The sequence below is a fragment of the Pleurodeles waltl genome, chromosome 2_2, assembly GCF_031143425.1.
Source record: "Pleurodeles waltl isolate 20211129_DDA chromosome 2_2, aPleWal1.hap1.20221129, whole genome shotgun sequence".
NCBI classification, from domain to species: Eukaryota; Metazoa; Chordata; class Amphibia; order Caudata; family Salamandridae; genus Pleurodeles; species Pleurodeles waltl.
The window spans coordinates 906,379,747-906,406,609 of record NC_090439.1 but is presented as its reverse complement, the minus strand read 5'-3'; the positions used below and the strand labels follow the sequence as shown (position 1 = coordinate 906,406,609).

Below are 26,863 nucleotides of genomic sequence, written 5' to 3'. Positions count from 1 at the left end.
GTGCGCTGGCGATTGCTGTGGCGAAAACTGTGGTGGTGTTTTTTCTTCAGCCACTTTTGCTTTTGGCTGCATTTCCGCCTCTTGGAATGCGAGCTTCATCTTTATTGGAGGAACAGTTCTGATTTTCCCTGTGTCTTTTTGTATATGGAGCCTCCTCTGGGTATGGTCTGGCTCTCCCATGCCCAGTTCTTGTTCAAATCTGTGGCCTTGTAATTGTGTGGAAAGGCCTTGTTCCTCTGTATAGGAGCTGTGTTTCGGCTCCGAGGCTGCATGTTTCGGCACCAAAATCTTTTCGGCAGTCTTTTTCGGCTCTGAGGAAACCTTTTTGGCTTTTGGGGTGCCGATCTCTTGGAAAACAATCTAAGATGGAGTTGGCGCCCATGCGCAATGGAGCCGAAAGGGAGGAGTCCCTCGTCTCGTGACTCGAAAAGACTTCTTCGAAGAAAAACAACTTGTAACACTCCGAGCCCAACACTAGATGGCAGGATAATGCACAGCATGTGTATCTGCAGCTACACATGCCATTGAACATATATATATATATGTGACCGAGGCTGTCACATCCGGCCCAGACACCACACAGCACCAAACGAAGCCACCCGACAACGCGCACAGGGGTACTGCTCAAACAAAAGTTTCCGGATCCCAGTCTGACACCTGGGGAAATTCAAAGGTAAGGAATCTGCAGCGAGAACTCTCTATCAGATATTACTCTGATCACAGAAAGAATCTACTGTAGGTTCAGGAACGTCTTTGGCCCTACATCCCTTGCAGATTGCTCTAGTCCAGTAACTCCTTTCTTCTGTGCAAAATGAAAATAAAAACACTGACCGGGGAGGGTGGGTGGTAGCAGCAAAGGAGCAAGAAGAGGGATAAATAGCACTTGAGGGAGAGAGCAACAGTGAGATGTGGGGAGAAGCACACAATGGAAAGAACAGTGCAGGGAACACAACTTAAGAGAGCAACACAGAACACTGGAGACAGCTGTGGTTGAGGGGAGAAGTGACTAAGAGATCAACATGGAGCACAGAGCAGGTTTTTGGTGTGGGAGTGGCACGGGAGGGAGAGAACGCTCATGCACTCCCATGGGGTGATTAATCAAAAATAAGAAAATAGTTCTATAAAGGTGAGCAGTGGAAGGATACAAGTCCACCAATCAAAGGGATGGTAAAAAGCTGTTCCTGCTTTAGCGCAGGAACAGGCACAACAGCAAGCCATAGATTAAGAAGAAAGTAAATGAGAGTGACAGCCCCTCAATGATAAGCAACAAGTGGCCTGTAACCCCACTGTAAATTCAAAGCATATCTTAACCATTCAGACAGCTTGTACTGTTTGGTAGGAGTGAATTAAAAAGTCTAGGGAAATTGCCACTACTTACTCCCAAAAAAGATTAACAGTGACCTCTTGAGTGATAATACCAAGGATGTTTAACTACGTTTTATTTTCATACAAAGACTTACAAAATAGAAACGTGTCATAGTAGAAGACAACATACACCTGCAGACTAAATGGACTGAAACAATCAAGTGCTAAGCACACATAGTAAGGTTTCAAAAAAACTACAACTTCCCTGAAAAATGCAAAGGTAATAAACATAAATGCCTGCATAGCAGAAGAAGAGTTGCCAACAGCAACTTCTGGCTGCAGGAACAAGGAAGGGAAATGTTTGAGAGTTGGTGTCCATTAATATCAAGCAGAAGACTGAGTCCAAGCCATTCGCTGCATGCCGTAATTTGTACAACAGAGCACCGTGGGTTGGAGCGATTAATCAACTATGCCATTATGTTTTTACACTGTGCCAAGTTCATTCTTTCAGGGTGTGTAATTCTTATAGCCCAACGCCCAGGATATATTGTTTGGGGTCAAGGACTACAGGTTTTCATGTTTATTTTGTCCTTGGGACAATAAGGTCCAAACCCCTGAAGCACAAGCCTTCTGGCTGCCAGTTTATAGGGAAAGGAACTGTCTGCAGTAGAGGTAATATGTGTGTCCATATGTTAATACTTTTCAAACTTGTATTTATGGTTTAGCAATGCAAAGCCTTTATTAGGGTGAGCACTACTGACAGTGGCTCCAGTAAAAAAAAAAAAAAAAAAGTGAACACGTGTGAAAAGTTTAACAGTTGAGACTACGTATAATGCTCCCACAATCCTCTCTTATTAGATGCAAATGTTTGCAGATGCTTGTAAGAAAGATTGAGAATTCTTTGCTTTCAAAATTGATAGTCAGAAAAACATGCAAGTAGGAAAAAAAAGTTTTGATAAATTACTGTGACATTTTAGGTACTATTTCTTTGAAGCATTGTTTAGTAAAATATGCTGATGCATGCAAGTATTTCCAAAAACTAATCACGATGAAAAATCAATGTAACCATTTTCAACAAGATTATGGGAAACGTGAAAATAAAGAAGCACAGGCAATGCCAACTGATCCAACAGTGGCTGTCAGTGTTTTGGTTTTGTCAATGCCTGCTGTCTTGTTTTGACATGGATTTTGTAAAACTTTATTGTTGTGGGAGTTATCAAGCCCTCTTACCAGTATAACAAACATTGTCAAAAAGCGCAAAAAAAAAAACAAAAAAAAAAAGTGTTTTGGTCTCAAAAAGCACACATGGCCACACTAGTTCCTGGCACTGAACAAAACTTTGTGTGCCAATAAGCTACTTGTGGCAGAGTGCTATCACTCACAGTAAAGCTAGCCGATACATGGATAGAGAAATAGAATTTTAATAAAAACAAAATATCTTAGTTAACACCAGACCTAATTAGGGGCCCAATTCTTAAAGGAAGTCACGAAAGTGCACCCAGGGTATATGTATTTGCATTAGTGGCTTTCATGATTTCACAAGAATATACAGAAGTAGACCACAAAATCATATTCATAGACAACATTTGTGAACTGTATTTTAGCACAAACAAATATGCATGTGTAGATTTGCTTATGCGAAAATCTATTGAGCGTTTACCAGTTCACTTTCCCTCAAACCACTTTGTTCGCAACCTTGGAAGAACTTCTACTTCTGCCCTTGTCAGGAGTGAATTTCCCACCTCTTAGTATGGAAAACGATTAGAGAAGAGCTGGTGAAAATCCATTAAACATGCAAGTTAGTAGGTTTGCACAGCCTCAAAGGCATTCTAGCCCTGAAACTATTACTTGCTGCTTCCTCCAGCCTTAGTATGGAGATTTAAGGAAAGGTGGCAAAATAAGGAAACTGCTTTAGTAGGGCTTGAAATTACTAGTATTCAAACCCTACTATAGTATTCGCCATGGCATATTCGGAGAGGCTATTATCAGAACTCTTACATAATGTGATTGCTGCCATAATTTTTTTCCACACTATATCGGCACCAAAGGGACAAGTAGATTTTTTTTTTTTTTTTTTACAGACAGATTGATTTAAGAAGCAACCTCTCCCTCGGACAAGTAGATATTTAATTGAATTCCACACTCCTGTTCTTTACAGGGCTTCTTGGTCGTAGTGTGGTGCCCGTGAGAGTGGGGTTCGCTCTTAGGGTGTGTATTTATGCCTCGCATCCCAGTATCTATCTGTGGCTCCAGGTCCCAGTGTCAGTGGCCCAGTGTCTTTGTCCAATTGTCTGGGAAGGACTAACATCAGCTTACAGATCTGCAACTAAACGAACAGGAAAAGCAGCGCGATGACATGCATGCAGACAGGAACCAGCACAAAATAAAGATACTAGCAGAAGAGAATCACTAACAACATATAGCTCGTTAGCTAGTTAACTATCAATTCTTAGAAGAGGGTAATAAAGGCACAGCACACAAGAAAAAATAGTTTGTGTGTGGGATATGGTTGTCCATTGCTGCAAACATTTAGAAAAAATTCTAAAATTCATATTTGCTTCCCTCCTTGTTCTAAACAAAGTGTGCCTTGTAGACAGCCTGGCTTTTCTTTTTAGGTAATGTTCCCATAAACTTAACTATTTGGTAAGTTCTTTGCACCTTCATGCAACATAATGCGGGAGTAAAAGACGAGTTTAAAATAAACGCGCATTAAACTACAATGGCTTTATTTCATGCCTTGTTATTGTTAGCTTGATACCAGCACTAACCAACCCGGGAAAATTATGTTTTCCTTTTTTTGAAAGCAGTGTCTGTTCCAAATTCATGCTTACAGCCCACATGCTATGCTAAGATAAAACAAACTTGTCCCAAACATTTATATGAAACAACAATATTAGACAGGCCTATTTAACCTAGAATAAAATGATGAAAATACCATTATCCAGCTACTGGTGACAGAAAATTCCTTTCTACATTATTTTTAATTAGCATAATTAGCCGACTGGAAAGTGACACGGTGGAAGGTCGCCTTGGAATCTCAATATTCGAAAAATAATTTATTTAAGACAGGAATTTTCTGTCCCATTTTCGACTACTTAATGGTAGCTTAAGCGAGGACAACATGTGTAGATTTTGCCTCGGTCAAACACACAACAAATAAAGCACACGAGCTAGTGACTGGAGAATATGTTTAACTACTGAAGAGAGCACCTTGAGACGTCTGCAGAGTATGCGCAGTTCTTCAGTATTTAGAGCATCGATCCTGCGGTGATACTCAGCCACTGACACTACCTGAATATGGAGACAGGAAGACAATAATTCCACTGACATTTAAAAGAAAACAAAAGAACAAAATAGGTGAAATAGAATGATTATGGATGAAGAAATTTGCAGAAAGTTTTGAAGAAAAAAGCAAAAAATGTTTAAAATACACTGCCAATCGTTCTTGATGTGCTCGGGTGGTATATAGTCATTTAAGGTTAGAACAAGTGACATTAAGATAGTAGGAAAGCAGCAGACAGTTTTTTCAACACAACATCAAACAGAAATTGTTAGATGGCAACACACAGATAGCTGAAAGTAACGATGTTAGTAATGTTAATGTTAAATCGACATGTCACGACATATAAGCATTACAAAGCAGTTTAACATTGACACAACAAAGCACATGGTTTGAGAATATGCATTACGTTCAGGAATCTTGAATACAATGTATCCCAGTGTATATAGAACGTAACAGTGCACTCCGCTTAAAAATAAATCCATGTTATCGAACAGCATAAATCTTCATCAGATAGTGGTCCAGATGGTGCTTACGTTGAAAAATAATCTGATAAAAGATAAGTATCTCAAAGCAGGTTCCAACCACCTGGAAAGTGAATTTGAGCGTGCAACAACATTGACATAGGAACCTACCTTAGGTATGTCACTACGGTGTGGTACATGCTCTCCAAAGTGCAGTTTTCAAGTCAAGAGAATCCATGTGAGGTGTTTGTAGTGCACAAATGTACTCGCCAAGTTTTACAATATACTCCCATATTTCAACGGTTTTGTATTGCAAAAAAAGAAAAAAGAAAAAAGAAAAAAAAGAAAAACAGTTCCTATTGGGACACTTCTCTCCCCCAAATTATGTTTAATACAGCTTATATTCTGCTCCTTTCTAAAGTTGTGGTATTTAAAGCAGGCGCTGCTGAGTAGACCAATCGGAAACCCTCTGTGTTTTATGTTATCAGCAATAATGGTTCAAATAGGTAATGCTTTAAAGGAAAGGAAAGGTTGAGGAGAAAACTCGAGTAAAATAATAAAGAGTTAAGTATCCATCACCCTGTGACACAGAAATAAGTAATATTCAGATGTAAAATGATATTGCATCTTTGATTCATTTAAAACAATGTTTTAAACAGAGCAACGCAATAGCACAATATTTTAAAAGTATATTGTGCTTTGAGTGATCGCACAATGACATTGGTGAAAATAATAATAGCATCAGAAACCACAATGTACCAATTGTAGGAAGTTTTGAGTAACACAACAAGAAATCTTTCAACAGCTTGCAGGCTTCATTAATAATCCTGGAACCTTGATTTAAGGCGATTTCCAAGTGGGGACCTCTTGGCTCACTGTCTTTCTGCAAAAACCTTCCCTGACTGGGGACATTTCGAGAACCTACTGTATTCTTCAATTACCGTATTTATCGGCGTATAACACGCACCGGCGTATAACACGCACCTCATTTTAAGAGGAAATTTCAGAAAAAAAACCCATTACATTTTATCGGCGTATAACACGCACACATCATTTGCCCCCTATTTTCAGGGAGAAAAAGTGCTTGTTATACGCCGATAAATACGGTATATGCTTTGAACTTCTGTCCTGGTGATGATGAATGGATGCTGCAATACCACTAATACCTCTGAATACTGGATTTCATTGATTGTCAAAGGGTAATACACATTTATTTATTAGTTCACTCAAAATGTTACCGATTTTTCCTCTAAAGTATCACTGCATTGAGCCACTGTTGCTATTAATATATATTTCTAAAGATGAGCACCTATTGTGCAGTAGAAAATCTACAATCATCCACTGATACTCACAAGTGCCTTGCCGGCTTTGAAAGAATGTGAAATGTTAAGTCAATATGTTGGCTTTTCTCTTCTTTCATATACTGCGGGAATTTATGTACTGCATAGTTGTCTAATGCATTCTGTGGGAGCTTATTTCCTTTAGGATCTAAGGTCAGCTGTTCCTCTGAGCTAGATATGAGCAACCAAATAAACATCCAATACATAAGGTTTGATTGACAAAAGCAATGCAATATGTTAACTGCAGAAAACTATTACCTGAGATGTGATTTATTACATACTACATTCCACACAATGGCTACTTACATAAGAACACTGCACATAAAGAGAATAGGGGAAAATATTTCAAAAGAAAGGGTGCTAGAAGATAAAGCATAGCGAGATTAAAGTACACGGGCAATCACATGTTATTAAAGGGTGGGCTTAGAGTTGAGATCTGAAACTTTAAGAGAATTGGATGAAAGAAGAGGTCTCCCTTCTACATCCAAGATCATTTTAAACAATTGACAATGTTATAGGCATTTGAACAATAAACAATCATCCACTGGTAAAGGTATCATAGCAATCTCTCGATAGTCTATGGATGTCTTTCCAAAGTGCTCAGAGATTTCCATCGCAAACCTAAAGATATGATATCCATAGCACACATGGGTGCAAATCCTCTGTATTTGACAGAGCAAATCAAAGGGCTGAACCAGTGCACATTTCATAGGTTAGTAAACCTGACCATTGCATGGTAAACGTATGTTAAGGCTAATGGATGGAAATAAATGCAGTTGGGTGTTGCAACAGACCGTTAATAGCATACGCTAAATATGTGTTAAGATAATTATATGCCCTATTGTCTGGGTGGTGTGTGTGGTGTCTGGAAGCCCTACTGCAAGGGCAATGACATAGCATATGGTGGGACACAACTAAAAGTATCACCCCTCACACAGGATATTCCAGCTTGTTAAACAAACAAAGGCTCTGGCTCTAGAAAGCAGTTTTTCACAAGGTGAACCAAACAACACACTGTCATCACGAGAATTATCTGAGATGACAGATTTTGCATGCGTTTGATTTAGAAAACAGAACCATCTCCAAGTTATACACTCTTACAGGCATTCACTCTTAGAGTGCAGAGCTAAGTCTCAGATATCACAAAGCTTACAGGTCCGGACTAACAAACAAAGCAAAAATTGACTTGCACATAACCACAGGATCTGGCTTTCAACAAATGTCATGCTAAATGTTACACAGATCGCATTGCTTGCTTCAGACAGCAGAGCTATCCTTCAGAAGGCAACAATCAGTCTTTGCAATAGAACTGGCTGGATTTGGTAACCTTAAATGTGAGACATGTTAGGACCAGAATAGAAAGTTACTTGTGTGCCGAAATAACCAAAGAGTTCAGAATGTACAATTCGCTTTTCCTTAACCATCATCCTAACTATTTTTCCTCGCATTAAAGCAAACTGTCCACTGCTACTGTCTTTGTCGCCTACATGTTTTATTGAAATATGATTACACTTGAGTGAAACATGGGTTATACAGGGATTTGCGACTCACTGGTAATGCCAAATAACGCTAGGCTTACTGTTCTGAATACTGTTTGAGTTGAGTTCATAAAAGACGTACACTGATGTAACAGATACATATGGACCAAAACCAAGATCCTGAAGCTGTAGAGGACCTTGGACCCTTCTAACTGCTCTTATGTCACAAGGCAAAGGGCATATATACTCAGATTTGCACCATGAGCAAAAACCAGCTGAGTTGCAGAAACGGATACATTTGGCGCAGCATTATCATCACACGCTACACTGTGAAGACTTTACAGCCAACAGAAATAATGCTATTCTCCTGAGACATTAAACAATCTAGAGCGGTCTCATAAAATAAAGGCTTAAAAAATAAAATCAAGTGATATCAAGGGTGACTTTAGCAATCAAAGCATAACCTTGACACAATTATCTTCACGCAGATAACACCCAAGGGTAAATTGCATAATGTGTACATACTTTGTGATTATTAAACATATTATGCATCTCAGAATCAAACAGTGATGGGTGATGCTCACTGCCAGACTTATGCACATTATTTGTCCCTGTTTTCTTTTGGTGCTTGCATTCAATGTAACTTTATAACCGCTACTTTACCTTGCCTTAGTAGGTATTGATCAGAATGGACTCGTGGGCGTTAGTGTAGTTTTTGACTTGTAACACCCACTACATTTTCTTAACCGAGGTTTCGTTCTATGAAACACGCCAATTAGCACTGCACTCGCAAACTGTTCTCCAAGAAAAAAACATGACCAAAAGCTGAACATCATTTGCTTCACATCACACCAACAATTGCGTAAAACTTGTGTAAATCTGAGTGTAGATTTTTGGTATTGATACGGTAAATATGGTGCTTTGCTTTACTATTTTCAGAAAGTCATTAATGCATTAAAATCAAAGTCCCCTTTCCTATCTGTCCACCGACACTAATGTTCTTTCCTAATGTACCACTTTTAGCTTCTCATGTAAAAATGAGATACATTGGTGATTAAGTCATTGCATAGAAGTAACATCCTTAAGAAATGTAAAACAATAACCTCCCCACATAGAAAATGGTCCATAACACATCTTTTCTAACTGCTACTAACGCGAGTCTTTTATTTTCCATACGGAGCATGGCCATCATTGAGTTTATTTGCTAAAACAAACTAATTTCATTGATGTTTAAATATAAATTGGTTTTATTTAAATCTCTTAAACTTAGATGTATGTACATCTTCCTTTGTTGTATGGGACACATTTACACAAACAAGCATGGTATAAAACGTAAGCAACAATAGTATTTTAAAACATGTTTACGGCCTTGGTATCTGAAAAACTAAGAAAAAATGACATATTTAAATTTTTTGATTAAGTCTCTGATAAAAACAATTTTAAACATCTCTACAGAAAGGTATTTCCTCTGTTACAGACAACTAAATTTCACCCTGTATGTGAAAAGTCAGTGAACCTCACCGACCATCAACTTCTCCACCCCGCTCAGTCTGGTTTCAGACCCAAGCACAGCTAGGACACTGCCCTCATCGTCGCCACAGAAGACACTCCACTGACTCTGGACAGACGAGACACAGCAGCCCTCATCCTCCTGCAAATAGATAGCCACATTTGACATTGCCCCCCCACCCTATTCTCATCCAACGTGCACTGCAGTGACTCTGCTCCTTCCTGAAAGAACCTGGTCATTCGCCTGGTACAGTACACTCCAGATGCCCACATTTTCATATGCGGAGTTCCACAAGAATCTTCCTCGAGCCCGACCCTCTTCAACGCATACATGATCCCTCTAGCTAACATTATCCGCTCTCACAACATCAAAGTCCTCTCCCACGTCGACAACATGCAACCCATACTCTCTATTACAGACAAGTAGCCTAGTACCCTGATCAAGTTCAATGCCTGTGTGACTGAAATCGGCTACTGGATTAAAACTATCTAAAATTGAACACAGAAAAGACTGAAATTGTGATCTTAGGGAACAACACATGAACCCTGAGGCTCCACCTTGTGGGCAACAGATCTAGGACCGACATCCATCATGACCACACACGCCCAGAACCTCGGGATCATCATCAACAGCAAATGCGGTATGCCCACCCAAGTCAATGCTGTCACATTTTCATGCTTTAATACCATGAAGACGCTGAGGAAGATTTTCAAATGGCTCCCACCAATCAGCACCTGGAAAACAGTCATGCACATTCTGATCACAAGCAACCTGGACTACGGGAGCACCTTCTATGCCGGGATCTAGAAAAAACTCACCAGAAAGGCTGCAGACCATTAAGAACTTGCCGACCAGAATCACACTGAACCTCCCAGGCCGCACTCGCATCATACCACACCAAGAGCTTTTCTGACTCTCCATTCACAAACAAGCACAATTCAAACTCCTCATTCATACTTTTTGGGCAGTACACAACACTGGCCCAGCACACCTCAACAATCGCATCTTTCATAAACCTTCCAGACACCTCTGCTCGTCTGGATTCCCACACATATGGATGCCAGTTCCAGCAGTCAAGCCTTCTCCATTGCTCCTATAGAAATCAACGACCTGCTGCTACACGTAAGAGCCTTGTCCTCACTTCTTGAATTCTGCAAGAAGCTGAACTAATCCCTAGTTGTGGGTGGACTCACACCTGCTAAGGGCCACATAAAATAACTCAAACTAAAGAGGTCTCAGATTATGTAAATTCACAAGTATCTTCAGAAAATGCTAATATTTAAAAGTTGAAAGGAAAATGCTAGCATACAAAGTCAGAAGAACGTTCACATGTTAACATTGTCTACAATGTACTTGTAAATTGGAACGCGATCACTAACACATTCACATATCAAAGTACTTACCTTCCAACATGTAGCTTAAACCTCCTCAGACGTCAAACTTGTGGTAAATGTTTTACCTGTTAGTGTGAAACCTTTACCACAATCTGTAACAGAAGGCAGCTATGTTTCTAAGATAGAAACAATCAAGAATTGAAGCAGACTATTGCATTACACTTCATTTGCTTTCTACTCTCTGCTATATCCCACAAAGCTCACAGGAATGCCCTCCAGCTGTCATGAATAGCCAGAATATCGACCGATTCCAAGAGACTGGTTAAACTGCTGCAGGGCCTATTGTTAACTAATAAAAATGAGAACTCAGGGTTACACCACAGGTGAGTGTAAATCTTAGTCAGGATTAGACACCCACAATACACAAAGGGGGAAGAGTGCTTAAAATCATCTATCATAACAGAATAAAATAATGGTTGTTCTAGTAAATGTAAGTATATTTTTGTATATGGTATTTCACAAACAAAAGGCAGAGGAGTACTGTACAGGGTCAAAGACAAGCATAAAGTCAACACATGATAGGAGAGATAGCTGGTTTGTGGACGGTTAATGCATTGTGAGGCAGTGTTATTTAATGAGGTAAATCTTCAACTCTTTCTTAAATTGGAACAGTGTTGAGGCTGTCCTGATGGATAAGGGGATATTGGTCCAGATGCTGGGTGGCAAACCTAGGCAAAAGGCAATGGAGCGGCATACACAATCAAAGAAAAGCATAAAGTGAATAAGTGATAGGAGAGGTAGCAGGTTCGAGGACTGCTAATGCATTGTGATGTAGCATTCTTAAAAGAGTTGCACTTTCAAAGCTTCTCTAAATTGAAGCAGCATTGGGGCAGTCCTGGTGAATACAGTGAAATTGTTCCAGATCCTGAGCTCATAGATGGAAATGGTCTGCTGTTTAATTTAAAAACATTTAAAATGTTCACACTTCTTGGTATGTACTCTGACAGTGCCCTGGCTGAAGGGGTAGAGAAGCACGTAAGCAGGGTGCTGGTCGTGATGACTTTGTAAATGATGCAGATGGCTTTGAAGATGGTGTGGGCCAGCAAGGGAAGGCAAAGAGGTTCCATTAAGATAGGGGTGATGGGATCATATTTCTTCACACTGTGGATGTGATGTGCTGCATAGGATGCGTAGGTGTGTAGGATGTTGGTAAGGGGTGTCTGTGTGGAGTCTGGGAGGCTGATAACAGTACTGAGAAGGTAGAGTTGAGGGTTTGAACAGCAGTTCTGTAGTCACTTTCTGGAAGAAACGGTCTCACTTTCTTTAGAAGAGAGAGGTGGTACCAGGAAGTATTTTTTTGGTAATGTATTCCTCGAGGGTGAGGTTGGTGTCCAAGACGAACCTAAGTGGCGTAGAATTGTTGAAGAGACGCCATGTTGCCCAATTCTTCCAAACCTCCCAAACTGTTAAAGCTGCACAGAACGTGGAGCAGTAGCAAGATGCCGCCAGTCTCTAATGGGAGGGGCAGAGGGCAAGCTCGAACCATCAGTGCGGCTCACACTGCTCCGCGTCTGACCCTGTAGTCCCCCCTGTATGAGTGAGGGCTAGCAAAACTGGGGGGCGTGGGGATTAGCAGAACAGGAAGCAGAGTGCCATGCCTATCTTTGATCCTAGTCCTTGTAAACTTCAGGACAGGCAGCCCTGCTTTTTCGCTTTCTTCACACACACATCTGTTGTAGTACGAGTAGTTTTGGCAGCTACATGGCCCATATTGCAGACAGCCCTGCCTACTGTGGCCTTGCTGGTTGCACTGGCCACCAATCCCTCCTCTTTTCCAGCTCTGTCTCTGGAGGAGGAGCCCAGTGGACCAGAGCTCTACTACACCACTCTGCCAACCTCCGAGTCTGCAGGCTCACTGGAGGTCTGTACTGTGGCCACCACAGGGCCAGAGTACGGGCTAATACAAGATATGACAATATAATACAAGAGCATACTAAAGGTATAAGTGTGGTACAACCGAGGGGGCGAGAGTCTCTGTACCCCCGTTGCTGTGCTCTGGAAGCACCTCAGTGCGTTCCTGGGGGTTTACATTGCCAGAACCTTCCTTGGCTGCCTTAAGTGCCTCGGAAGCAGGTGATTTGGGAGGTAATCCCTGTTTTTCCCTGGTGGTGGTTGGCTGAAGGGGAGAAGGTGAGGTGGTGAAAGCCCAAACCCAGTGAATACAAACCTGATGAGGCTTGCAACTCTTATTCTACTCTCCCCTCTTTGAAGTCTGTGAGAAATCTTTGCTGATGCCACTCTCTGAATTTGAGTAGTCCGACAGCAATACTTACTCCCATTATTGTAAAAGCATTATCAGCACCCGCCTAACACTTGCTCATCTTTAACTATCTTTGAGCCGCCTGCAAACTTTGTTCATCGTCTATAATTCCCTCCTCTATAGTTGACTCTCTCTAAACCCCATCCCCTCACCCTGATTTCACGAAGATCTATAAAAAGCTGTTCACCTTGCTGCCAAAGGCCAGCAGTTCTATGAAAGTAAGCGTGTGAAGTCAAATGAAAAATGAGGCCCATCATCGAAAGTGTGAAATGCCCAATGTGGAGCGAGTACCTTAAAATGAAAGGAAAATAATAAATTTGACTGCAACTCGAAGCTTATTATTCCTTTTCATACAGTTGGCCCTTGTATTGATTACACACCTGTATGCACAAACAGCATAAAAGAATTTTTAATGATCAACAAGGATATTGTGAAAGGTGTCTCCACCCCACGAGCAAACTCCGCACTGAGTGCATGTGTCCAACATGAAGGCGAATGTTCTTTAGGTGCTTCTGAGACTGGACCCAAGGCGCCAGGGGCTCTACAACGATAACGTACATGTGTGTACATCTGGCATCAAAGAATCTATGAGCGACAAAACTTTTAGGGAAGCTTCAGCTCCTGTTTCATCTTTGAGTGTAGATGATAACGACAATTAAGTCCATGTTTGTGAAGCTGCTAATGGGATTGGCTCAAAAGCTGACCATACTTTGTCCTCTCTTTCTACTGTCCCTCTATCAAACTCATCCTTGCTTACCGATCATACTCTTCTGGACAGGCCTGTCAGTCATTAACACTAGGATCAATACACAACATTCAGTACTCATGAGAGTGGGAAGCATCCTGGTTTCAAGCCCTGATTGGGGTCCTACCTTACATATTTATATTTATCTTATTAATGGAACCTCCTCCAATGCAAACTCTGTGGTGAACTTAGGCTAGTAGACTCTGTTCAATTCTGTCTGGCTTCCCTAGATCCCCTTGCCGACAGAGTGCCTGAGTGACTCAATCTCTCTGACACACTGTAGGGAGGAGGATGATTATAGTCATGCCGCCCCAATGTTGGGAAGATAAACCACATCACGGCTGAGAAGTGTTTGGAACCCCTCTAATAGTGAAGGGATTTAGGTATGAGCAGGACATAGTGAAGACAGAGAGGATTTAACAGTCTACTAGCCTAAGATCACCACAGAGATTATATTGTCAGAGGTTTCATTCAAAAGATGTATATAAATATACAAGATTAGACCCGAACGTGAAATTATGGGACCAGGATGGTGCCCGGTCCCAAGATTGAGGCCTCAATTTGAGTCCAAACTAGGACAAGTACCATTTGTATTAATTACTGGACGGTTTCTAATAATTCAGTTTTAATCATCCCAAGAGAACACATCAAATATTAACTGTGTCACAATCCACCAACACTGGACATCTGTATAGGATTAATTTTATAAACACTCAGTGATATATATTGTGGATGTATATTTGTCTAACGACAGATGGTTTTGTCTTGAAAAAAAGTTTCTCTTTATTTAATATTTAAGTAGCATTATTTTATGTCGTATAAATGCATTTTAAATATTATTATTTTTTTTTTTTTTTTTTTTTTTAGAGATGTTTGCTATTCTCATTAGGCTCTTCTGTTCATAAGAGTGTGGTTTTGTATTATTAACTGAATGAGTGGGAAGTGTTTGGGATTGCTTCATTTTGTATTATTAAGAGGAAATATTTGGTGTTTGGTTGCCTGTGAGCAGAGCACCAAGCAGTTCCATGAAGAAGTTGCCAGACAGGGTACAGTATAAATACTCTGACTTAGCATGTGATGGGGAACGTTTGGGTGCCCAAGTGTATAAAATGGTGTTGGTTGGAGTGTTAAGTGGTGCACCAGTGCTGCTCGTTATTTACATTCAAATTTCAGAGTGCAAATTAGAGTGGGATGATCAACTGTGTAGAAGAAAGATGAGAGACCCAGGAGGGCATCATCTACACTGAGTAAGGTAGCAGTCTTCGTGCTGCCGCATTTTCTGAAGCCAGACTGGCTGTCATGTAAGAGATGGTTAGCAGTAATGTGAACTTGGAGTTGAACATAAACTGCTTTCTTAATGACCCTGCTGATGAATGGTGGATTAGTGATGGGATCTAGTGTGTTTATGAGTAAAAGTATCTTACCTCTGTTGACAGCTTCTGGGTAGATTCCTTATGTGAGGGAAGCATTAACAATACAAAGTAGGGATGAAAGTCTCCAGAGACCGCTGTGATGAATGACAAGTGTAAGACATCATAATTCAGAATAAACTCTGGTAAAGTATTAACCTCCCCCAAAAATGTCAGATAAAAAAAAGAAAAAACTGAGAACACGGTTTTGGTCTACGATAGTGATCATTTAATCATTCAGGGATAGGCTCCTTGAAACAATTCAGGCCAACAAATCCAGGGTTAGTCTTAGTGACTCACCGATCTCCAGGCAAAAGTGCAAAGTGCTTTTGACTTTCTGCCTGTTAAGAATTCATCTCCCAATAAAGTTTAAAACCTAGCAAGCAAAGCTGGAGAGTTTTAGACCTAGTGAGGCGAAAGACTAATGCTGCACTAAAATCTGTGGCAGATTTTACTTGTACATTGGCTGCCATACTGTCACACTGTGTATGAGCTACTGCATCTCAGCAGGTTCAATGCTAAAATGTTTAAACAAGTTTTTGCAGCTGCTCGGGCGACCGCTACTTCTAATGTCCCCTCCCCACCAGCTGCCAGGTTGAAGTGATGTGCACAAGCTTTATCTGCAGCTGCCAGCTAACCCCACCTGCGATTCAAACTGAGCGCTCAAACTACCATTCCACAGCAACAGCAATGCAGAACGTCTGCACAAGTGGCTGCTGTGGTGCATGTGAGCTTTTGTTTGCTAGTATAAAACAACTAACCTACATATATACCCCTACCAGTGCCCTGGTGATTCTTGAAAGATTCAGCGTGAGCCGTCAAGCGGGGGGCGAGAAAAAAGAAAGGGGTGGGGGTAAAAAAAAAAAACATTAGTTTTGCATGTTAATTCCCATAGGAGCTTTGAACATGACTACAGCCTGAACCACTGGATGGAATTACACCAAATTTGTCAGAAAGCTAACTTTCAGTACGCAGATTACTTTTGCTTATTTGGTGTATATCCGTTCAGTATTATGAGAAATCAAAAGGAAATCCAAATATGGATCTTTCTGGCCGCGATGACTTAGCGAATAATGACGGCCTCGTGAAGGAAAATGCAACGATCTGATTGGCTGTCGGCCATCCAAACCAGGAATTGGCAGCCATCTTGGGAACCGGCTTCAGCCCAACACCTCCCCGGGGCTCACAAAGACTTTAAACAGCTTTCCCTCACTGCGAGTGGAGGTTTCCTCCCAAAATCGGCCAGGGGAGAATGGCTGCGCAGACCGCCACCCCCAAATAAAAATAACAAAAATAAATAAAAGGCCAGGCCCACGGATGGGGTCCCCCGGGTCGAAACCGGCTGGGCGAGGTGGGTCACACAGTCCCTACCCTCCAAATAAATATAATAAATTAAAATAAAAGGCCGGCCCGTGGGGGATGTGGGCCCTGTGGCCTATCCCTGTTGCACATGGGGTTGGGGAGTTTACTTTGGAATTACTACTGTGAAAGCCACTTTTCACGATGGAGGCACCCGTTCAAGAAAGAGTTCGGTAGTTTAAAAGTGGCATTTGAAATGGAGTGTAGACCTCCAGAACGGCCGTAGCCGAGAAAGCAGTATCATGTCGGCTAACACTAAGGCAACATTACTATACTGGATAAGCGGTGGCTATGAAAACTGCGCTTGTGGCTGTGAGAGACCTGATGTGGCAATGCGATTTGAATGAGGGACACAGAGGTCAGATTTTATTAAGCGCAAGTGCTCCTGTGGTGTTTGAGTGCTAAATAAACTTGTCTGCTATGAATGTGTATTCCCTGAGGACAATACTCAATGTGAAAATATAATCTACTGAAGATGTTTTACAGCCTGCAGATACAGTAATTGGGACCAAATATAGCCTAAAAACTATACAATGGTGGTGGCGGCAAATTGATGAAGGATTGAACGGCAACTTAACAGTCCATTTACACTTGCATTGATTTGTGCACCAATGGGAGTGAACTAAGACACTTTTTAACGAAGTTGTGATGAAAACTGTTCATGTTAACCAGCATGAGAAAGGTGGTTGATGAAACGAGTCTGCTTGGTTAAAATAAATTGAATTTCGGAAAACCCACGGTGCTCTTCTTTAGCTCCTTGTGGGAGCATTTGCTTTGGAATTACTAGAGTGAAAGCCACTTTTCACTGGGGAGGCACCTGTTCAAGAAAGTTCAGCAGTTTGAAAGTGGCATATGCCAAGTATAAGGGCCTTCTCCATTACCTAATATTTTGTACTCTCTCTAGTAGTGCTTCTTTCTGTCTGTGTTATTTCTATATAACAATTAAGAATACACCAGATGATTTTTGTCACAGTCCAGCATTTGGCTGGATGCTTGCTGTTTAGCTCCCAATTGATAGACCTTATAGTTCAGTGCTGGTGTTTGATTAAGCCTTCATCATTGTGGTTCCAACAACAAAGTGAGTAAACCCAACTACCTCGTTAGTCTGTAGAAGAGCAAGTTTGGAAATGTTGCTTAATATTTTCACATTCAGAATATGTGCAAATATTTTGAGTAGTATAATTAATCACGTTTACAGCTAAAAACGTAATGATTAATTTTCAGTGGAAGGCCGTGTTGGTAGTTGAGGATACTGCAATTCATATTTAGTTTGCGGTTGAGCTGGCACGTTGGCTAAAGACAACGAAAAATGTAATTGGGTATGACTAGTGGGTTTAAATCACAGACTCTTGGTGTCTTTGCAGTGCCTATACTTTTCGGTGCGTATTTGTTGATCTGCAGAAACAAGCTGAATAGGAAACTGCCATGGGCAAAGTTCATGTTTGCAACGGTACTGCTCAAATGATAAAACCTGAACTGCAGGTTAAAGATAAAAGGGTGTGCAGTAATATTGCCTGACCAAAGTACATGATGAATTTGTACCATGTAGGGTGTTGCCTGGTTTATTCAGTGCATGATATATAATCTTCATTGTTTTTTTGTACTTTACATACCAATGACTGAATGTTTTCTCCTGGAGTCGGGTCTTTATCGGAGGAGACCTGGAGGACCAGTGGTTGACACGGTTTTTAGGTTGAGCGCGTAAGAGCTCTGGCCTGTCGAAATCTATCCATCTGTGGGCTTTTAACCACGACTATCACTATCACTCGTTCGTGGGCTTGCCTTTCAAAAATGCTGTTATCATTGGTAAAATGCTTTATGTCTGTCCCTCTTTGGGGCACATTTGTTACCGCCTTGGCCATCAACCCTGTTACAAAGGTAACTGCACGTTTGCCGATACGTTTGGCTGCGAGCAAACTTCTTTTTCCTTTTGTGTGTCTCCTTCGTGCTCACGGTGACTGTGGCGCTATAAATCAGCTCGCTTGTGTCAATTGTACACTTTGTATTCAAAGCAACTGGATGCTCACTCCACTACCACCAAGAGAAACCATTATTTAGGAAAAAAGCCTCTTACTAATTACCCAGTAGCAAAACTGCTTACACTGTGAATGTTCAACTAGGACCTGTTTCCTGGAGGGAAAGACCTTTGTTTAAACCGACCTTTTACTAGCTGTGAAAATGTGTCTTTCATAAAAGTACGAGTTCCACTTCAATCACTGTGGTTAATGGTAGATTAACTCCTACGGTGCCTTGGACGAGGTGATATTGTCCAAGGCACCGGTTCCCGGGTGCCTTGGACGAGATCACCTCGTCCTGCCCCCGTGAACCGGAGGGAGCGCTAGCGCTCCCCCATGGGCCCCCCACCTACACCCCCCGGTCTTGGATGGAAAGGGAATCCATTTCCCTTCCACCCCCGACCCCCCCCCCCCCCTTGTGACGTCAGAGTGCATCGTGTGCTGATTGTCACAGAGGCCTCCTCTTCCAGCGCGCTCAGAAGAGAAATGCAAAGCATTTCTCTTCCGATCACGTGGAGGCGGCCGGAGAGGCTTCAAAGGGAAGGAAATTAATTTCCTTCCCTTTGAAGTCTCTCTCAGCGTTTCAAAAGCCGGACTGTAAAGCAATCCGGCTTTTGAAACGCCCACTAGACACCAGGGATTTATTTTTATTTGAAACTGGCATGAGGGAGCGACCCCTTGGGCAAGGGTCGCTCCCAGGGTGGGCTTTTTTTTTTTTAAGGCCTCTTCTGCCCCTCCTGGGGGCAGAAACCTCTAGGCACCAGGGATACTTTTGTTTTTTTAGAGGTGGGGAGCGACCCCTTAGGCAAGGGCCGCTCCCCTAGGGGGCAAATTACATTTAGGCCATTTCTGCCCCCCTTGGGGGCAGATTGGCCTATTTTTATGAGGCCAATCTGCCCCCAAGGGGGACAGAAACCAGAAAAGTGAGGTATCATTTTTATCGGGAGACTTGGGGTGGAAGGAAATTTGTGGCTCCTCTCAGATTCCAGAACTTTCTGTCACCGAAATGTGAGGAAAACGTGTTTTTAAGCCACATTTTGAGGTTTGCAAAGGATTCTGGTTAACAGAACCTGGTCAGAGCCCCACAAGTCACCCCATCTTGGATTCCCCTAGGTCTCTAGTTTTAAAAAATGCACAGGTTTGGTAGGTTTCCCTAGGTGCCGGCTGAGCTAGAGGCCAAAATCTACAGGTAGGCACTTTGCAAAAAACTCCTCTGTTTTCTTTCAAAAAATGTGATGTGTCCACGTTGTGTTTTGGGGCATTTCCTGTCGCGGGCGCTTGGCCTACCCACACAAGTGAGGTATCGTTTTTATCAGGAGACTTGGGGGAACATACAATAGCAAAACAAGTGTTATTGCCCCTTGTCTTTCTCTACATTTCTTCCTTCTAAATATAAGAGAGTGTGTAAAAAAAGACATCAATTTGAGAAATGCCCTGTAATTCACATGCTAGTATGGGCACCCCGGAATTCAGAGATGTGCAAATAACCGCTGCTTCGCAACACCTTATCTTGTGCCCATTTTGGAAATACAAAGGTTTTCTTGATAGCTATTTTTCACTCTTTATATTTCAGCAAATGAATTGCTGTATACCCGGTATAGAATGAAAACCCACTGCAGGGTGCAGCTCATTTATTGGCTCTGGGTACCTAGGGTTCTTGATGAACCTACAAGCCCTATATATCCCCGCAACCAGAAGAGTCCAGCAGACGTAACGGTATATTGCTTCTGACATTGCAGGAAAAAGTTACAGAGTAAAACGTAGAGAAAAATTGCTGTTTTCTTCACCTCAATTTCAATATTTGTTTTTTCAGTTGTTATTTTCTGTAGGAAACCCTTGTAGGATCTACACAAATTACCCCTTGCTGAATTCAGAATTTTGTCTACTTTTCAGAAGTGTTTAGGTGTCTGGGATCCAGCATTGGTTTCATGCCCATTTTTGTCACTGACTAGAAGGAGACTGAAAGCACACAAAAAAAACAAAAAAAAACGCAAAAATGGGGTATGTCCCAGTAAAATGCCAAATGTGTGTTGAAAAATTGGGTTTTCTGATTCAAGTCTGCCTGTTCCTGGAAGCTGGTGATTTTAGCACCGCAAACCCTTTGTTGATGCCATTTTCAGGGAAAAAAACACAAGCCTTCTTCTGCAGCCCCTTTTTCCCATTGGCCTCCGTCAGGGGAACCCACAAAGTCTGGGTACCTCTAGAATCCCTAGGATGTTGGAAAAAAAGGACGCAAATTTGGCTTGGCTAGTGTATGTGGACAAAAAGTTACGAGGGCCTAAGCGCGAACTGCCCCAAATAGCCAAAAAACAGGCCTGGCACAGGAGGGGGAAAGGCCTGGCAGCGAAGGGGTTAAAACATAAAACAATATGTTGTGGAATGTTAATGGGTTAATTTATAAAATAAGAAGACATATTTTGCGTTCAATCGGCTCTCCGACAATGTAGCACAACATTGGCACAATCCTTTCGGCCAGCCTTTTGCAGTTTATGTTTAGCACCAAACTTATTCTTCCCTCCTCGAACACCTACAGCCACACCCTCTCATTGCCTAGCACACAATGTAGCGCCAAACATCCACCGGTGTGATTAGGGGGTATTTTAGTTTGCCTGAAAACTAAGATGAACTGGATTAGAAGTTGCTATAGTTCATGGTACTCTTATTTTAATCACATTACTGTAGTTTGGAAAATTAATAATTGTTCTAATTACGCATGATCTGGCTTTTTTCAGGATTCACGTAGGACTGGGTCCCGACCTCTAAAAAGCCATATTTTTTTTAGGCCTCGCCTACAGACAGCTTTCATCTGCTTGTTGTTTTTGTGGACATTACCAAGTGGGCTTTGGGCCAGCCAATGCTTACCATTTGTTTGCTTGCTTGTTAATCTGCTTCTTATTCATTGGCTTTAAATCCTGTTCTTGTATCTGTATCCCTTAACTGCTTACATTCAGTGAAGTGCATTTTAGGTCTCACTACCGGACTGAACAAACTGTCTGGTTGTGAAAGACCTAGTAAGGGTTTACCCAGAACTTACAATGGGTTACAGCCCACCCTCTGATTACCACTGGTCGACTTATTGAACCATCTTTATTTGCTTGCTTATTATTCAATGAATTGCCTTTCTCTTCTGGTAGCTGTCCCTCACCTGGACTTATGCTCTTTACCATATTTTTGACTGGCTGACATTTATCTTTCCACTGATCACTGTTAGGGTCTTTTTAACTTTCCAGTTAACCACTCCTTGAAAACGCATGTTTTCCAGCTGTCTCCCTCATGTGCCACTTCCTCGTACTGTATCTCTCTACTTTGTGCACTGCTTGCTTTCGATCGTTTGCACTACTTGCTTTCTCTTGTGTGCTATTATGCCAAACTCCACCACTCTCCATACTGCTCCCTCCCTTGTGTGTGTCTGCCTCACACCTCGTGTTGCTCTCTCCCTTGTATGCTGCTTGTGCCATCCAATTCACTTTATTTTTCACTTTATGCCCCTTCCGAGACTCATTTGCTTCCACCCTACCCGCTCCAAATATTTATATTTTCAATTTACTTATTTTGGCGGGTGAGCCGGCAAATTGCTGCTGGCCCTCAGCCTAACAAAAATCACATTCACGCTAAAGATATTTCTATCGATTTTTTTTTTTTTACTGATTTTATAGGCACATACTTGCATGATGGTGCATGAGAATGCAGACGCCATTAAGCACTGCACAAAATCAAACACTGCACTTGGCAAAAGCATACTGGCTTTGCCAAAGCATATCTTCTTTTCGTCCATGTGTTTTCTTGTTCTAACTCCCTTCCCCCTTGTGCTGCTCCCCTCTTCACAACTATTCCTGCATGATCTGTTACACTTCCAGTACCATGTGCCTTGTTTTTTTTTGTTTTTTTGTAAACATCCACTTTCCACCAGCTGTCTTCCCTGCCTCTCTATGCTCATCAATGTCATTCATTGTGGTGTTTAGTTCCTCTATGTCGCCTTGCAGCATGACACCCTGTGATGATGATGATGATACTGCAGTGGGAGCTATTTTTTTATACTTTTAGCATGGGCTTTAGCCAACAGCGTTGGCCACTTAGCATTAACAAAGCAAGACCTATTGGGTCTGCAATGCTTGTCATTTTTAAGTTGAGTGCACAAGCGCTCTGACGTGTTCTAGTCCAGTGGTTCCCAACCTGTGGTCCGGGGAACCCTGGGGGTCTGCAAAGCCTCCTCAGGGGGTCCGCGACTGCTTAGATAATTAAAAAATATTAAAAGATTAGGTCCCCAGCTTTCAGTAATGACTTAGTGGGGGGTCCCCGGACTCCAAGAACGAGTCAGTGGGGGTCCCCGGGTTGCAGTAATCATAAAGTAGGGGTCCACAGAAGTCAAAAGGTTGGGAACCACTGTTCTAGTCTGTCTGTGGACTTTTAACCATGCCCATCGCACTCCCATCACTATCACTCATTCATGGGCTTGCCTTTCAAAAATCTTTTGTTATCACTGGTAAATGCTTTACGTTTGTCCCTCCTTGGGGCAGTTTTGTTACTGCCTTGGCCATCGACCTTGTCACATAGATAATTGCATGACTGCCAATACGTTTGACTGTGAGCAAACTTCTTTTCCCTTTTGTGTCCTCCTTCGTGCTCATGGACACGGCGCTTTGAATTGGTTTGCGTATGTCAACTGTTTTACTTTTCATTGTTAATTTAAGGGGCAAGAAATGTCCAGTTAGGAATTTGCAAAGCTAATAGCTCTAACTCGAGCAAACATGAAACCCATTGCAATGCAAATACTTGCTATTGCTGTAAGAGAGCTCCTGGGGAAGACTGTTTAGTCTTGAGTGAACTTCACTCAAGATAATCAACACTACACATCTTCCATACTAAAAATCCACATCTCACCAACCAGACCTATGTCTCCAGTTGCTTAACCATTCTCCAGATACTGGTAAGTCTATGCTAACAACAATCTCTCTGTAAACACATCTGTATCACTCTATGCTTAAGTGCAACAGGTAAGCTGCAGCATATTTAGAGCATCCCTCCCGACCTTCTACATGACAGCAAAACACTTTCTCTATGGGTCACTACCAACCCACATACTTACTATTTTACACAACTCAGCAGTCTCTTACCCTAAAATGGTAAACTATTCTCAAAATGCAACTAAATGTTTCCCTTATTTCTAGGCTTCACAAAGTGCTATAGTCTAGCTACAAGTCTGCCACAGTAAGTTTCAAGAATCATTCGAATCTCGCACAATAAAACAAAAATCATTCCACAAAAGCCACTCTATTGTCTGCTATCTACCTACAAAGCAACGAAAGGAGAAGACTCTTATTCGTCCACCTAGAGGATGTGTGGGGTCTTTAATATGAGACACTATATTAATTGCTGCCATACAGTAATCACTTCGCACCCTTTTGACATGTGACAAATTTGTTAAATCTAGTTAGTGAGTCTCCATCATGCTTTTCATTGTTGTGACTCAAGAGAGGATGCAATCTCTTTTTCTAAATAATAAAGGCTACTAATAGATCAGACACTCATCATGTGAGGGAGAGCACGCTCACTGATTCTCACGCTGCACCAAAAAGTCATGACAAACTTTAGCAAAGTCATCCATAGTTGGTGTTACATAGCTTTGTAAGGTGTCGTGTGTGACACTCCAACACACTATCCTCAGTGTTGCCAGTTACTTTTTTCTTCAAATGCACAATTAATTTTGAGATTTAAATGTATTCAATAAGATGCAGAACAGGATATTTCAGAAACTAAACTTAGCTCTGACCACTACTCTTGCAGTATTTGATAGATTTATTTCTTCTAAGAAAAGAAAGAAAAAAGGTAAATTTCACAAGTGTATCTGGCCATGACATTTACGTGTTGGTCCATGTCTAGAGTTAGGTCAAACATAAAGACAAATGTCTTATTTTGCTTTCAGTTTAAATGTTGGTGTCAACTTGGGAATTAATTTGGAAATTATTAAAATTTTACAATGTAAATATCAACAGAATGGCGCTATTTGTAATCAACAATAGTTTCTTCTGATATCCTAAACTCAAACATCAAATTGCCCCTAAACATCTCTTTGATCACATTAACTAAGCTTGAAGGCCGCGGTTCGTGTTAAAACAGTAAAATTCACAATTGGAATGCCACGTGGTTTAGAGGCGGCATGTTTAACCGGTTAAAGAATTAAGTGGTGTCCAGCCCAACATCTGGGGCAGCAATTATTAATTGTTTTTATCATTCTGACAGCAAGCTCAGCTGTACGTTTTAATGGCATGAATTTGTGACATTCAGAGCTAAATAACATTTCTCTTTGTATTTAGAAACTTTTAAAATATATATATTCAGTGTAAACTTAACTTTGAGCAACTGTATTAAACCTGGCCCGCGGTGATTTTTTAATAAGCCGTGTACTGCAAAATGTCTTCTGTGGGAAAAAGATAGGGCGGCTGAGGTATTTCATGTCATCTGGAGTGCATACGAATACAACTTAATCAACCACGCATATCACAACCCTGGTCAGGCAAAATAGCAATCATCGATTGTGCATGTAAATCAATGTAAGATCATGAAGTACAATCAGAACTCACATCTACTACTTGTGAGTGGATCTCTACCCAGACCTATTTTTCATCACTTACACCTTGCTGCACCCATGGAAAATAAAGTAATCCCCCATGGATATCTAAACCATTTGAAGAATCAACAATAGTGGGGGGCTACAAAGGTGGCTGACAAAAATACACTATCACTGAGAAGGTCATTTATGAAGGCAAGGGCAAACAAATTCACTACAACTTACAGTAAATGGAAGGCGAATCAGGGCAGTTAACAAACGTGTAAGGGGTAAAATGCACTATTGCCTCAAAGCGACAGTATATAAAGAAGGGAGGAGGGTAATTGGGAGAGACTGGAATACTTTAACAGTTAAGTGGTAACGCCCCTGCACAGGTATTGGATGGATTGCCCATAATGCCCAATTGAAGCTTTGAAATGTGTGGTAAAATTGTTATATACTATGGAGTACGGTGGAAACTACATCATGTGACAATGAATGTTTGGTAAAACCACAAAAAAAAAAAAAAAAGGATGAATAAATTACCATATGAACCTCCATCATTTAGGTTTTGCAAATTAACATTTGTTCACAGCTTACAATGCTCAAACTTAAACATCTCCTTATCCAATGACTTCCCCCCAATCAACCCAGTTTACACAGATGTTCATATGGACTAAATATTGGAATTACAAAGGATCATTTGTACTTCTCTAGGAGAGCTCAAAAACAGCACTATCCCAGCCTCCATGCCTACCAACCTTTAAGCACTTCATTGGTATCAACTGGTCATTGAGGGCATCCACCCACATGACAGACCACACACTCTACGATGCTATCTTCTAACCAAAAAGGTTAATCCCAGCCACCAGCTAATCTCAGTGACTGGAAACACAACCAATACATGGTGTCCATCACATTGTTCATTTCAGTCTCTGCCTCCCTAGGACAACTCACTCAATAACATGCCCTATCACAACCATATCCACTAGATCCTGGAAGAATTTCGACTAAAAGCTCCTTCCAAACAAAACTCAGTGCTTCCCTTCCATGGGACCCCTCAATGCTCATAAAACAGTTGAGAGGCTTCGGGTATGAGGGTCACCCTCAAAACAATATTGCGCGATTTTAGGGTGAAAGATGGCTTATTTTAAATTTTGACTTAAAGCATGGAAAGGCAAGTTTCTTGCCTAAGGTAACACTCTTTTGGTGGATAGTCTGTCTAAGTGCAGATTCTACACTTTTATAATACCCCCAGGAGAATCATTCAGCAACGCTACCATACTGATATGTGGCTCCACATAGCTCTGTGCTGATTCTTTACTATCCTAGAAAAGTAACAGAACTGTGCTGCATATAAGGACCACCCCTCCATGCTAAAGTCAGTTCCTTAATTTCTCTACATCTGCACCCTCGGATGTGGAACACTTTGAAAAAACTGCAGGTGACGCTGTGCCAATTTCTAACTTAGAACTTTATTATTATGTGGACAAGGTCACTTCACAGTCTGAGCAGGTGAGAGGCCAGTAATTTGGGGTTAGCTGCAATATCCACCAGAAAGAGCTTGACTGAAGGTAAGTAGCTTGTTCTTCTGCTGGATATTTCTAACTGCACATTCCTCATCTTTTTAACAGATATCGCAACAGGACAAAGGTCGAGGATTTGAGCAGTGAACACAAATGACAAATTCCTGCACGACTGAGCAGGTAAAATAGCCCTCCTGTCAGACCAGCTATCAAGACAGTCCTGTTTTGTGT

The 26,863-nt window shown here is 41.4% G+C and overlaps 1 protein-coding gene across 9 annotated transcripts in view; it reads right to left on the bottom strand.

Moving 5' to 3' along the window:
- OXR1 (oxidation resistance 1) overlaps positions 1-26,863 on the bottom strand; it is a 1,752,159-nt gene that overhangs the window by 139,329 nt on the left and 1,585,967 nt on the right. For 5 of the 9 annotated variants that reach the window (XM_069220609.1, XM_069220610.1, XM_069220608.1 and 2 more), the window contains one exon: positions 4,516-4,596. The exons of the other annotated variants lie outside the window; for them this stretch is intronic. In XM_069220609.1, the coding sequence (XP_069076710.1) occupies positions 4,516-4,596 (81 nt within the window). The remainder of the gene's footprint in view (positions 1-4,515; positions 4,597-26,863) is intronic. 9 annotated transcript variants of the gene reach the window in all.